A 14,003-nucleotide genomic window follows, 5' to 3' on the forward strand; every position below is an offset into this window, starting at 1 on the left:
GGTTACGTAAGCGTGGTATTTGTCCCTGGAGTCGAACCCCAAATTGAGTCTTTATCCTGCGTCTCTCCTTATCGTACGGTGCAATCGAGGGTCCACAACGATTTGTTCAATCTGCTCCATGTTTTCCTGCAGCTTTCTAATGGGATGAGCAGCAATTTTTTGTACAAGGATTTATAAAAGGAACCAAATGGTTTTTTTTTTTTAAAACAGATGATAAAGGATTTGATGGCAGATGAATTATATATTATCGGGTAAAGGATTTTCTTTCTCTATTCCAGTGGTTATTTTCTTTCTCTCTGTCAATAGTTTTAATGTTAGTGCTCAAGATGTTCTCTCAGAGGGTCTTATGTCCTTGTGCTCTTTCTGCGTTCATTTTAGATCGTTAGGTAGTTTAACACGGTTTGTGTAAACTACAGTCTCAAAAGTATTAGTGAAACACCTCTAATTGAGAATATTCTTTAAGATCCACTTAAGTCTTCATATATAATATTTAGTGGTAAAGTCTATCAGCTGTAATACTTTTCAATTGTTGGGCATTTTGGAGTCTTTTTGCCTTTTTTCTGCTCTCAGAGGGCTGTGCTTGTTTAATATATGTTTTGAGCTTCACCAACAGACAAGTGACACTTGTTGATCCAAGTGTCACTCTTGCACTTCTTCCACTAATTTGAAGGGTGGTTTAGATTTACCTAGCGGGACTTAACTAGTTTAGCTTTTAGTAGATTGGGGTTACTTTAGATTGAATCAAACCACCCATTTTAATTACCTGCTGAGATCATGGACATATAAAGATAACTGGATGCAGTGTTCTTGAAAGTGTTGGTTTGCAGGCGATTAGATTGGAGGTGGGACTGGTCGAAACACTAGAAATTTGCTAATGAAGTGCAAGATAATATCCCTCAAAAAGAGGCATACACTCTGTTTATGGAAGTCAATGCGTAGAAGACTTTTGGGATAATGTAATATGCTTTACAGCCTGGTTCTCCTACTCACAGTTAATTTCCTTCATGGTGAATAAATCCACCGTATCCTCCTTTTTATCCCCCTATTTCAACCTCTTGAAACAATTTCTCAAATTTTGACCTCTCCCTAAATCATGCATTTTCTATAATGTGATAATATATTTTCTTCTCGTATGACTTATTCTTATGCTATATATAAAAAACGACTTTTTACTTTTGAATTCCAATAATGAAGGTTAGTATTTTATTGTAAGCCTTTATGTTGATTTGTTTTTTGGCCTCTTAACTCCACATAGTTTGGGGAATTTCTCAGAAGCCAACCACAGCATGACAGAGAACCCAGAGATCACATGAACTGTACCTTCCCCGTCACACCACCGCCAGCACAGATTCTCTTCCCCCTTTCTACTCCCCCCCCCCCCCCCTCTCCCTCTCTCCCTTCCCTCTGGCCCCACCCCCCTCCACTCCACTCCCTAAGCTGACACTGTGCATTTACACGTTAGCTGCTTTTACCTCTAATAGGATCAGGGGGACTTACATTGTCATCTGATAAAACTAAGCAGCTTGATAACTGCACTGCTCCTTCTTAACCAATTTATGCACAATAAGGATAACAGAGAAACAGTGGAAGGACAAAACTGCGTGAAGAAAACCATGAGGGGATAAACAAGTACCTCAGCCCCTTTGACTCCCAGCTTGTTTTTTGGCCTTCGCTCGGAAAAAGGTCAAACCCATGAAAACAAGTGTAATAATTCTGGAACTACTTTGTCTATCTGGACATTTTTTTTTCTTCTTCTTTCAGGACAGGGGAGAAGAGGGGAACCCCTGTGAGAGAAAGAAGTCACCATGAAGCCCTATGAATCCTTGAGATACCAGGCTACAAACACTTAGAAGCCAAAACGGGTTAAGTGTAAATTGACGCTCAATTAAGTTGATGATTTCATTAAAAAAAACGTCAGAGGTAAAAGGCATTGATTGGGTTGCTTGGTGATTATTTTACTCTGGCTTTGGCAAGGTTTGCCTGAGATAAATTCTACGTATATCGCTGCATTCAACGTCGTCTGGGCTAACGTTGTTAGCACCGCCACGTGCACATTCTCTGCTCTAATTTGCATACGATATTTTCGGGACTTCTTGGAGAAATTGTGTTTGGAGCATTTTTCAAACAGACTCTAATGTTTTCGAATGGCGCAAAGCATTAATGTATGTATTTGTGCTGAGTACAGGACATTAGTCGGTAGTTGGTTCTGGCTCTTCTTTTTTTTGCCCTTTAGGGCGACCCTTCGAGCGGAATGACCCGTCGGCGTCATCTTGTAAACAGACTGGTGACTCTAGTGGGAAGGATTGTTGTCGTGTTATTGTTGTCGCACGCTCTGCTTTAAATTGGCTGTGATGTGGGTGATTATTCTCTTCATGCGGCAGACTTTCTCTTGCACGTTCTTAAAGATTAAATTGAATCAGCTGTCAAATCGGTTTGTCTAACTTACCTATATGTTTTAGGTCACAGGTAATCGCTTTACCGTCTTTAGAGTTGCGGTGGATTTCTGTGACTTTAAGCCGGGTTAAAGTCTGCTGCTTCACAGCAGCTAAAAGACAATTTTGAGCTGCCGCCACAAAAGACACAAGATACAAGAACGTGATGATGGCGAACCTGATGTCTTTCGGTTCCCAGCGTCACAATCTCACAGAGTTTGTCGTCAATATATAATCATTGTTCACAGCAGCTTTGGGATGCGTTGAATTTGTCGGCCTTTTCCTCCACCAGGTCAGTATTATGGTCCGACTCTGTCGTCTGACAAAGATGGAGGTTGCTCAAAGAAAGCAAACACTTGAATTTTTTCACTAATGTAATGTATTATTAAGTTTGATCTTAAGTTCGGATCGTTCCTTACAGTCGAGGTTAAAATGGGATTCAAATAGTCACTGCAATGTTTCAGAGTAATTTATCATACATTTCTATGAAATCCCTAATTGTTGTTAAGAAAATTAGCATCAGCAAACTGAATAAAACATATGTCTTATTGTTTCTTACTCATGATGTGAACCAACACACACTCTTTTTATTTAATTAAAAAAAAAAATATATATATATATATATGAATGAATATACTTATTTTATAATGAGTTCTATATATTGTCCCTACTTTATTAGTTTTACTTTTAGTAATAAAACATAATCATGTCAAAAAAACAAAAAAATTGTTCAAAAGTAACAGAATCTTAAATATTTTTCGGAAATTTCAGACCCTCTTACTTTGGAATGTCAATTACTCTTTTTTTATATTGGGATTTTTAATGTAAATATTAAAATTATAAAAAATATATAATTAAGATTCAAAGGTCAAGATAATCTAATTCTGATGTTAGTTTTAACTTGCAGTATAATTTTAAAGTTTCCCTTTTTTTAATGTAGTCCCAATTATTTGGGAGGGGGTGGGGTGCTTAGTGGGCTTAGTGTGCTTAGTGAAAACTTTCTGTGGGCCTTTTGTCTTTAAAACAATACATTTATGAAAGAAAGTCTTGTCCAGGCTTCATTAGCCGAGGCCTCCTGCTGTGGGGGTGAATGGAAATGACATTTAAAACAATTACTTCTGCAGGAACCAGCTGCCAATCACTCTTACACGGGAAGGATTCCAATTATTAACCTTCTCTTAATCCCAACGTTTCACCTCATACGCCCCCCCCCCCCTTCCACTCCTCCTCCTCCGCTTTGTCCTCCTCTCCCTCTCCCTCTTTCTCCTCTTCCACTCTCCTCTTTCCAGCCGGAGAGCCTAACGTCTCTCAACTCAGTTGTTGAATGCTTTTTGCACTGCGGTTGCACTTTGCTGGAGGGATTCTGTGACTGTTTTCCACATCGAGAAATGATTCAGAGAGATGCCAGGTGAGGAAATGCCGGCTGAGTAACTGCGAGCTGTGCACACTGAGGACCCGGGACGAGTGAAGTCGGAGGGGGAGCCGCTGAGAGGAACAGGTGGAGCGCTGGCATCATCAGCTTTAACGGTTCAGCGTGATCACTTCAAAAAGGTGAGCTCTTCGCCATTATCTCGTTTTATGGCTGTTAGGCTTTTTGCGGCGAGGGTTACTCGGCGTTACTTGTCGTGCCACTTGAGACGTGTGAGTGCAAACACAGAGTTGTGGAGGATGCACAGAAACAAACACACAAACTACAACATGAAAAACTCTATCGTCTGTGAGTGAGCGCACAAATCTGCTCTTTTCACTTGTCCGATGATGTGTGGATTTATTTCTATTGCACAGGACAACTCAAACATTAGAATGAATAACGCAGAATTAATATTGCTCAAGATATTCTCCCTGTTGAAAACCACTCGATTGACTTTGATTAACTTACTTACTTTGTAATAAATCAACATCAACTGCATGCCCTAAATTCAGGCCAAAAAGGCTTTTCTTTTTTGTATTGTTTTCACAAATTTCCCCTCATGTTTTCTTTTAGCAGCATCCATTATTTTACCCAAACCATATAAACTGTGAGACAGTCAATATTACAGACACGGTTTGTTGCTCTTCATCGATGTGGATCCCTTCTGCAGTTAAAATAAAATACTCACATTTATGAGAAAAGTTGTCTTTGTTTCATTAACATGTTTAATTCTGCAGCTCATATTCATTGACCCTTTCATGGCCATTAGTGCTGATCATTCATATAAAAGAAGGTAAAAGTAGGGATTAAGAGGCAACTTGTGTCATTAGTGTCCATCAGCGCTCTCGTTAGTACTGTAGCTCTAAAGGATAGGTACTTGAGCCCCAGCGTCCACCCAGGATAAGCGGGTTTGTGGCGGGGTCAGGCGAAGTCCCCAGGTGATCTCTGACCCACTATTGTAAATTCACTCCTCCACTTAAACCCCTTTTCGACTGATTCCAGTGCCCCCGGACGCTCGAATGCATTTATCACTGGACACCATGAGCATGGTGGACGACAGCTGCCTCTCACCCGGCAACTTCCACGAGATGGGCAAAGGTGGGGGCGTCGCCGTGGGGGGCCGCGTCCACAGCATCGACGTCATTCTGGGGTTCAGCAAAGACCAGGACCCCCTGCTCAGCCCCGACGGGCCCCCGCGACCCCACAAAGTGGACCTAGATGGCCTGGCGGAGCCCGGGAGACAGCAGGAACCCGGGTCGCACCCGACCTACAGCGGCCACCTTTCCTCTCTGAGGAATGGCAGCTCGGAGCAGCAGCAGTACCACGGTGAGCTGAGCTGAGCTGCTGCTGAAGGACCTTCTACACTCATGTCACCTTTAAGAGCATTCAGTTTAGTTTCAGCATTTAGGATCACCTTGAAGGTGGATTCATTCAGTGCAGATGTTCCTTGGTAGTTCGTTACTAAAGATGAACTGTGGTCTTTTGTCTCAAAGCATTTGGGATGGTCGAGGATATTGATTGAACAGAAGGACCTCTGGTCTTGGAAGGGTGGATAAGTATGAGCTCTGGGTTCAGCCTTTCAGAGATTTTAATTGGATTTGATGGAATTGATTTGTCTGCACTGAAGTTAGGATATTGATGCGTGTGAGCAAACATAATACATCTTGACTGGACCGCTGACCACATTTTTTTGGCCACAAACACAGATTCAGTCTTTCAAGCGAGTAAAAATAGCCAGGATCGACTTGTCATCAATAAAAAAAAAACTTTAACCATTAGCATTAAAGGGTTCAATAAGATATATGGAAGCATATCAAACAGAATATATTACGCTATAAAGACATAATACTCAGCTTAAGCAACACTCTCCAACACCGTATATTGCCACTTAAACGTCGACGAATCTGCACTGTAAAAAGGCCTCTCCTTTAAAAAGCAGCAGTGACAATGAGTTGTGTTGGACCGATGGTAACAAGGTGACGGTCTCATTGGACCCGAGGCGTTGGATCCATTGGTACTTTACTTTCACAATCGGCGTGTCGCACCCTGTCGCCGCGTGGAGCGCGTCGCATGAACCGCGCGGGCAGAGATTGAGAGATAAATCGCAGGACAAGATGGTGTAGAGGGTTTATGTCCCCGAACCCAATCCCATCCCCTTGTGGAATTCCCCTAATCTTCTCGTCTCTGCAGATTAGATTGTACAGTAGTTCATTCCGGTGTTATCGTTTGGTCTCAGAAACAAATTCATCACGTTTAATCTGAAGCTATTTTCACATGCCGTATCTGGCAGGTGGTTGGTGATTTTTGTGTGTCTGAAACCCTGCCTCCCTTTAAAAAAAAAGAAAACTCAGAAAGACAAATTCAGTCACTGAATCCAGCCAGACGTTTGTTTTTTCTTGATTAACCCACATCAACATCCATGACATCACTCTTTTGTGTGCAACAATCCTGTGAAGTCAGCCTGGTTCCCCCCCGAAGTGAGTCATTTTTGGGTGTTTGGTGTCAGTCAGCCCCCCCCCCCCCCCCCCCTCCTCCTCTCCTCCTCTGAGATGTTCCGCTGGTTGATAAACAGTGGGCAGCCTTCAGACCAGTGGCTGTGATGGGCTGACAGGCCGAGAGCTTGGTCACTGAACCCTACCGGACCTCTGCCTTTGTCAGGCCCTGGCCTTTGTCATAGCTGCTTAATGAGAGGTGGATAGATGAACCCCTAAAGATCCTGCTTTGCCTCAGCCTCCCGTTTGCCAGTTGAACGACCACACAGCCCCCCCCCCCCCCCCCACCCCCTCACCCCCTCCTCCTCTCTCCTCCTTTATCTCCATACAATCATCTCGGTCACAGAAACATGCTCACATTTGCATGTGGGTTGATTCTGAAACAAGGCTCAAATTATTGCTGATGTTGCTGATGTTGAAGTCCACTGTGTCGACTTAGAAGGGGATCTACGGTTGTTGTTTTCACAACTTGTGTCTTCTGTCCCAAAGTGGCTCCATAGGAAATGCCACAAAAAGCGAGTACATATTAATAGTACATAATATTAATGTATACTGCAGGAGGGGGAGATGATTTACCATAGTCAATTCTTCCACTAATATGAACAAATATTTCTTCCTGCTCAGATAACAAAGTTGCATTTCTTCCTCAACACTGCATCGTGAAGACTAATACTTCTCCCACGACAGTTATTAAAAGTTAACCTACTGTTCTGTACACAACCTCATGAGGGAGAGAAAGAAGAAATGAGACTATGGGAAATGATTTGCCTTTAAGGATTAACAGGAGTTTTCACTGTCTTTTCAGTGGCTGGTGCTCACAAATGTTTTTTTTTGTGACCACTAACATTGTTTTGAGGCTGGTTTTGAAATCAAACACAACTTTTCTAAATCCAATTAGGAATGTTTTTGAGCTTCATTGACGTTGGAGGCTTTTCCTGCTTCACTGACCTATAGCAGCCTTTTGTTGCTCGTGTCAAACTGATGTCTGCTCCACTGGAAATGTGGGCACCACATTCTTCATTTACACTCACCACTCTGCTTTTGTTTTTCCCTAAAATAACAACTCATATTCCTGAAATCTCAATAAAAAAAAAAATTCATTTTCCCTACGTGTTGAACAGATGGCGTCTTTTTCGCAAACAAGTGCGACGAGGAGCTCGGTGAACTGAGGAAGACTGTTGAGAGTGACGAAGGCAAGTCTCCGGAGCCATGCAAGGACGAGCAGCCCAAGAAGAAGCACAGGCGCAACCGCACCACCTTCACCACCTACCAGCTGCACGAGCTGGAGCGTGCCTTCGAGAAGTCCCACTACCCGGACGTGTACAGCCGCGAGGAGCTCGCCATGAAGGTCAACCTCCCCGAAGTCAGAGTCCAGGTAGGAGGAGCCACCACATCGCGAGGGTTTAGTTGACACCTGAGATGCGTACGTCACTCGTCAATAAAGCCGGAGATATTTTGTCTGTTTTACATGTGTGTGTATTTCGGTTTGTTTTTCTATTTTACTTCTTTATATATCACAGAAGTAGAATAATCCGACCGTCGCATGCCAAGAGCTGGCAGATACCTTAAGACTTAAAGAATTAAAGACATGGCATTTGGCCATTGGCTTTCAGGTGAGGCGATTGGTTAAGTCATGCGAGCAAGAAGCTGTACTTTTAAAACTGCACGATGGCTTCCTCGGCCTTGTGGCGTCTTAACTGCTTTTTACATTGCATTTCATTACATCTCATTTAGCTGATCATGACTTTGTGACATTAAGTGCATTTCAACTGTAGAGATACAAACTCAGGAGAACAATAAACAGGAAAGTGCAATTTGATCAAATTGTGTTTTTGCGGCTAGATTTAAATAAGCTTAAAATGCTTCAATTTTCCCCCAAATACGTGGCATTTACAATTAACGATTGGGTCCCCACATATTTGAAGGAACACGATTAAACAAATTTGAATTGATGGCGTATCACATTCATTGAGTTTACATCTTGACAGCTGTTGAACCTTTGTGGAAAGTACAGTTAATGTTCCTCACATTCACAACTTTTCTGGCCTCCAGGTCTGGTTCCAGAACCGCAGAGCTAAATGGCGTCGGCAGGAAAAAATGGATGCCAGCACCATGAAGCTACACGACTCGCCGATGCTTTCCTTCAACCGCCCGCCGCAGGTTCATACCAGCATGGGGGCGATGACCAATTCCCTCCCCCTGGACCCGTGGCTCTCCTCCCCCCTGTCTAGTGCCACACCGGTCCACAGCATCCCGGGCTTCATGGGCCCGCCTCAGGGCCTCCAACCCAGCTACCCCGGCCACGGCTTCCTCAACTCCAGTCCTCACCCCCCTCACCCTCACGCTCATCCTCATCCTTCTATGGGCCAGGGAATGCAGAGTATGGCCCCGCCTCCCTACCAGTGCACAGCCCCGTACAATGAGAAGTATCCTCTGGAGGACGTGGACCAGCGCAGCTCCAGTATCGCTGCTCTGAGAATGAAAGCCAAGGAGCATCTCCAATCCATGGACAAGACCTGGCATCCCATGTGACTAAATGAACTATCAGTGCACGTGAATGACATTGGGAAAGGGAGGTGCGGAAGTATGTGAGTGATATGTTGAAAAATACGGCAGTGGCTCGTCTTATACCCATAGAGCAAAGGAAATTAATTTTGTACTGTGAAAACCGAGGATTTTTGACGTCCTCCTTCTTGTTTTGTTCCTCATCTCAAGGACATGAAGCATACAGGTGAACTCTATAGTTTCATTAAATTGCTCATTTTAAACCACCAAATTCCAGATATATCCGTTCTCCCTCGAATATGAAAGTGTTTAGCAATGCCTTGGGTGCTTCAAAGGAAAATGACTTATTGCACTCTGGAATGCAACGGAAAGTCTTTCCTGACCAGCCATCTTTTTTAAATGACGGACCATTGTATTTTTACACGCCACCATTACCCATAGATAAGTGTGTTCTTCCAACCATATTCCTTAACGGCTTGTCCGGTGATAACAGGCGGCGGGTTAGCAGGGGTCACAACACACTTTAAACATATATGAAGGAAATGGTAAAGTTGTTTTGAATTGTCTAGAACGAAGAAGACAGCTATCCATCAACAGGACATTTGTTTACCATGAAAATCCCCCAAATTGGTATTTATGTCCTCATCACATGTAAACGATCACATTCTGGTTTTTTTTCTTTTCTATTATCCCATTTTTTACCAAGTTTGTGTTTTTACTAATTAATTCAATCGTCACATTTTCATGGGTCAGCTGGTCAGAGACCACTTTGTGGAGGAGAATCCCGCCTCAGATTGATGTGAGAGCAGCTTTAGAAATTAAAGCAGCGTCTGTGACTGACGTCACATGCAAGTCTCCCTTTTTATTTTGGTTCATAAAGAAGATGGGTTTAAGCTTCACCAAGTTTTTTTAAACTTGTGAAAGTTGAGATATATATTTAGATTACCTGGTATGACTGGCAAAAGGACCAATGGGGACCAATGGGGCCGACAATCTTGTTCCTTAACGTACAGTGAGAGGACAATCTCTGGATCATGCTGTCAAATAGATACTTGTTCGACGGGGAAATTGCATTAAATTGCATTAAAGTCAGAGATGCGATGGCACCTTTAGAGCGGACCACGGCTGAACATATACCAAAAAATAGTTCTGCACAGTTTCGGATCTGTGCAAAGATTGCTTTAAAGAAGTATGAAGGAGAGAAATGAAGACAGACAGACAGACAGGAATAAATAATAGAGAGCAGAGTAAGTCTCTTTTTGCTTGAGTGGCTGCTGGAGAAGAAGACCTGTTGGCAGCTCAGTGTTGGGTGGCTGCGGGTACGTGCAGGGCAGCAGAAAAAGCCCTGTGTGATGCGTCACCCCAAATAGTTTAGTCTTTGTTCTTCACAATTGATCCAAGTGTATCCTCTTTGTCTAAAAGATGCGGAGGAGGGGGTAGTGAGAGGTGGGGGGGGGGCAGTTTGAGGCTGCACTAAAGAGGCCCTTGTAATCATTTTGTCATGGAGGTTTTTTTTTTTTTCTTTCTCACTCAAAGGAGGAGAAACATGGATTTTAGCTACGGTCATTAGTGACACAATATTGTCCTTTTCCCATCTGTTACAGAGTCAAGCTCTAGTTGTCTTGATATGTGTTTCACATGAGCCGTAGCGCTAAAATAGATTTGAATGAGACATTTTTGCATCTGCAGGTAGCAAATAACTGAATGTGTACAGCAAGACAAATTATATGGTACATTTCTTTGACTTTGTTAAGGAACAAGAAGGACAGAAAATCCTTCATCTTAAAGTGCAATTTCAGACCACCCATATTTTTTTGACATGTATTTCTTTTCTTTTTTTATGGGAAGAAGACACGTTTCCCACCTAACTACCTATTACATGGTTGTGATATTTAATTTTAATGTCAGTATAAAATGATTGCTGCTCATACATCAACACTGATGGCAGCAGCAACAACATAATAACATTAATTTAAAAACCCATAGCTGTACCGCTAACAGACGAATGAAACCCAGATATAAATTTTGTTATGCTGTTGGTTAGTGATGTTTAGACTTCCTATTGTACAATGCCAGGATCTCACGCTATTGAGGGAACAAGGATTACCTTGCACGTTAAGAGCGTCTTTAGGATGCTAAATACAGTAAATGTGGACCAAGAATAAGCCAAAGGTTAGATACAGGACAAAAATGCACTAGAAGTTTGACAGTTTTAGTTGTTTTTTTTATGTGTGAAAAGTTTAAAATATTTTCTTGAATGGCTGTTTTGTTTTTCACATGTCCTAGTTATATCTGTCCTAGTGACCTCATTGTTTTATTTCTTTTTGACTTTGTCTGGGGTCGTTGATATCCATATTCTGGAAAAGATCTACTGAAAAAATAAATATAGTTTGATAGAATGTGTATGTCCACTTTCTCACCGCAATGCTTTCATGTTGACCTGTGCACTTATTCCCACACAGTCACTGTACCCCCCCTCCCCCTCTCTACCCCGGTAATTCTAAAGAGCAGTCCAAGATTACTACAGTATAATCGTTATCATCTGACATGGGCCGAGACATTTTTCTTTCTTTTCCTCCAACACACTTGTGCCCCGTCTCTCTCTCTCTCTCTCTCTCTCTCTCTCTCTTGCACCCCTCCCAATCTTCTCGGCTGTTCCATGGTTTGGTGGCAGGGTGCCAGCCCGTTAGGAAGATGAGACTCCAATCAATCAGCGCTTCCCCAGGGGGGCCTCTGACCACAGGGCCCGACTCCCTAATTGCCCCCGAGGCGGACCGGCGGGCTCAGCCGCTGCAACACATGTTCACAGAGGGACCCGGTGCCGCCATGCTAGCTGCCCTCCTCAGCGTGTGAATCACTTTCTTGGACAGATGGAGGCCTGGATGAACCTCACTACCAGGGCCATATGGAGAGAGAAATGTTTCTTTAACATGTCCTGAACTGACCACATACTGAACGGTGGTTTGTGCCACTCATTACCAGGCGTCATTAAGGAACATTTATTGCTGTTCTGAAGGCCTTTACTTCAACCACTTTATGACCTTTGACTGGATGAAAAAAGTATTTTACATTAAAAAATATATCATTTTTGACTTATGCTTTATATTTTCCTATAAAATAATTTACATATTCTCTGAGGTCAGATATCATTGTCAGCTATCTGGATTAGGATAAAATATGTTGCAGTTTGAGAAACGGGTTCAGAATTGTATTTTTTGAGCTGCGGACAGTATCTTTTTCTTCCAGATGTTTTGAGGATTCTCAAAATACAGACTGAACAGCAGCGCGTTTTGTGGAAAGAACCTCAAGGTGGATTAGTGATTAAAATTGAATGGTAATAGAGGAGAGGCACAAACTGGGGCCTGTTGTTAATACGGATCAAAACTAAAGGAAGTTATGAATCATGTGACTAAACAAAAAAAACTAATATTTGAGTTCAATTTTAAGGGATCACACAAATGACCTTTTACCCTGTATAAACTCTATCTAAGTTCACAGACTACAAGGGTTTATAGAACTTGCACTACTTAGACATGTTCATTTTTGTTGTTCAGTTCCGTCTCCTGTTATTCCCAAAGACATAAAGCAACTTTTCACTGAATTGAAGAAAAGGAAAGAGCCAGGGATGGGGATAAACAGGGGAAAGAGAATTTGACAGAGTGGGAGAGAGGAAAAATAGAACCATTAAGAAAGATTAAGCTGGAAAAAGTGTGGGAGAGGGAGACAGAAGGAGGAAGAGTGGAGAGGAAGAGGAGAAGAGGGGAGGGAGGGATGGCTGCTCATCAGAGTTAATGATGTAGAAAATCCCCCAATTACAGCGTTTTCCTGTGTTGCAGGATGAGTTCAGAGCGGGGTCCTCTGACAGCCCGAGGATTAGTGTGCAGGCCCGGGGCCGGGCTGGGCCGGGCCGGGCTAGGCCGGGCTGGGCCTGAACGGACACTAACTTACTGCTGGACAGCTTGGCACTGCTCAGCTGGGGCCGGGTCGGGGCTGTAGCCACAGTCAGTGGCTCGGGGTAGGCATGCGTTTAGTCGTAGTGGGTGCATGGGAAAAAGAACAGGTTCTGGTTCTATTCTCTACTCTGCACATGTTTTCAAATCTGAGCCAAACAGGATTTTGGCTGCTGCTTTTGTAAGCCACTCTCCATTGTAAGATACTCTTTATCTTATCTCTTACTAAGCGTCGAACTTCTCAAAGTGTACCTATGTTTGGAATCACTGAGGATTTGGAAACGTCCCTGTGGAAGAATATGTGAGAACACCAGAGTTACACCATACAGTGTTAACATTGTCTTAGCTAAATGGTCACTGTTGATGCGTTGAACAGCATTACATTCATAACATCAACCAACCTAATCCGGATTGTATTGAAAATCAATCCGTCTACATGCTGCTTGATGTTAAATCTTGTGGTGGTTTAACACACAGGAAAACAGCCTTTAATCCTGCCCAACGTACTGGGACAACAAATGTGATCATCAGTCTTACAACGATGAAACATGACCAATAAAAGCATAATGCTGTAATCACATGTCAGTAAAAATCTATCAATATATAGAAGCAGGGATATTGGACTTGAGCCACAGATGAGTCTGGATCATGAGGATTTGAGCCCAGAGATTCATGCTTGACCCCGTGGTCTCATGTGGTGAATGTTCCAAGAACAAAGTCGGGAGATGTACAATTTTAGCTAATGGCTCTGTTTTCTTTACAAAACAAACTTGAAATTGTCCGCCAGTTTTCGTGTTGTCAAAACTTGTTAACTGATTCGGACCAATTATCTTACTGAAATGATCGCGGTCATGAAATGACTAAATTGCTATTAGGAAGACTAGTCATTTGGAGGGAGCCTTAACTCACCTCACAGTTACTGTGTTCATTAACAACAACCAAGTCCATAATGACTAATTGATTAATTGTGCAGTCTATTATTTCGCTCCTGCAACCCAGTAGATCTGAGAGGGCCCCGGCTGGAGTTAACAGTCTTATTGGAGAGACGCGTTCCTCGCAAGGAACAATAAGGGAAAATAGCGGAATTAATTGGGTTTGATTGAGAGAGCTTTTCAATGGGACACAGTTTTTTCGCATGACATAATTAGAGGTCAGTGAAGAGAGGGGTGAAGGGGGGGGATTTGCCCGTTGGCGCCAGTGTTGTGTGGGTGTG

The 14,003-nt window shown here is 42.8% G+C and overlaps 1 protein-coding gene across 1 annotated transcript; it reads left to right on the plus strand.

Moving 5' to 3' along the window:
• The first annotated feature begins 3,736 nt into the window (after positions 1-3,736).
• Positions 3,737-10,164, plus strand: rx1 (retinal homeobox gene 1). Its single transcript, XM_037469858.2, has 4 exons — positions 3,737-3,983; positions 4,846-5,169; positions 7,457-7,710; positions 8,388-10,164. Exons 2-4 carry the CDS (start codon positions 4,863-4,865, stop codon positions 8,865-8,867), a joined length of 1,041 nt encoding a protein of 346 aa, XP_037325755.1. The 5' UTR covers positions 3,737-3,983; positions 4,846-4,862; the 3' UTR covers positions 8,868-10,164.
• The last annotated feature ends 3,839 nt before the right edge of the window (positions 10,165-14,003 follow it).

Source organism: Pungitius pungitius, chromosome 7 (assembly GCF_949316345.1).
Source record: "Pungitius pungitius chromosome 7, fPunPun2.1, whole genome shotgun sequence".
Lineage (NCBI taxonomy): Eukaryota > Metazoa > Chordata > Actinopteri > Perciformes > Gasterosteidae > Pungitius > Pungitius pungitius.

Coding starts and splice junctions, on each gene's coding strand:
- rx1 (XM_037469858.2), top strand. CDS start 4,863: ATGCATTTATCACTGGACACCATGAGCATGGTGGACGACAGCTGCCTC. Junction 5,170..7,456: donor GGAGCAGCAGCAGTACCACG/GTGAGCTGAGCT, acceptor CGTGTTGAACAG/ATGGCGTCTTTTTCGCAAAC. Junction 7,711..8,387: donor TCCCCGAAGTCAGAGTCCAG/GTAGGAGGAGCC, acceptor TCTGGCCTCCAG/GTCTGGTTCCAGAACCGCAG.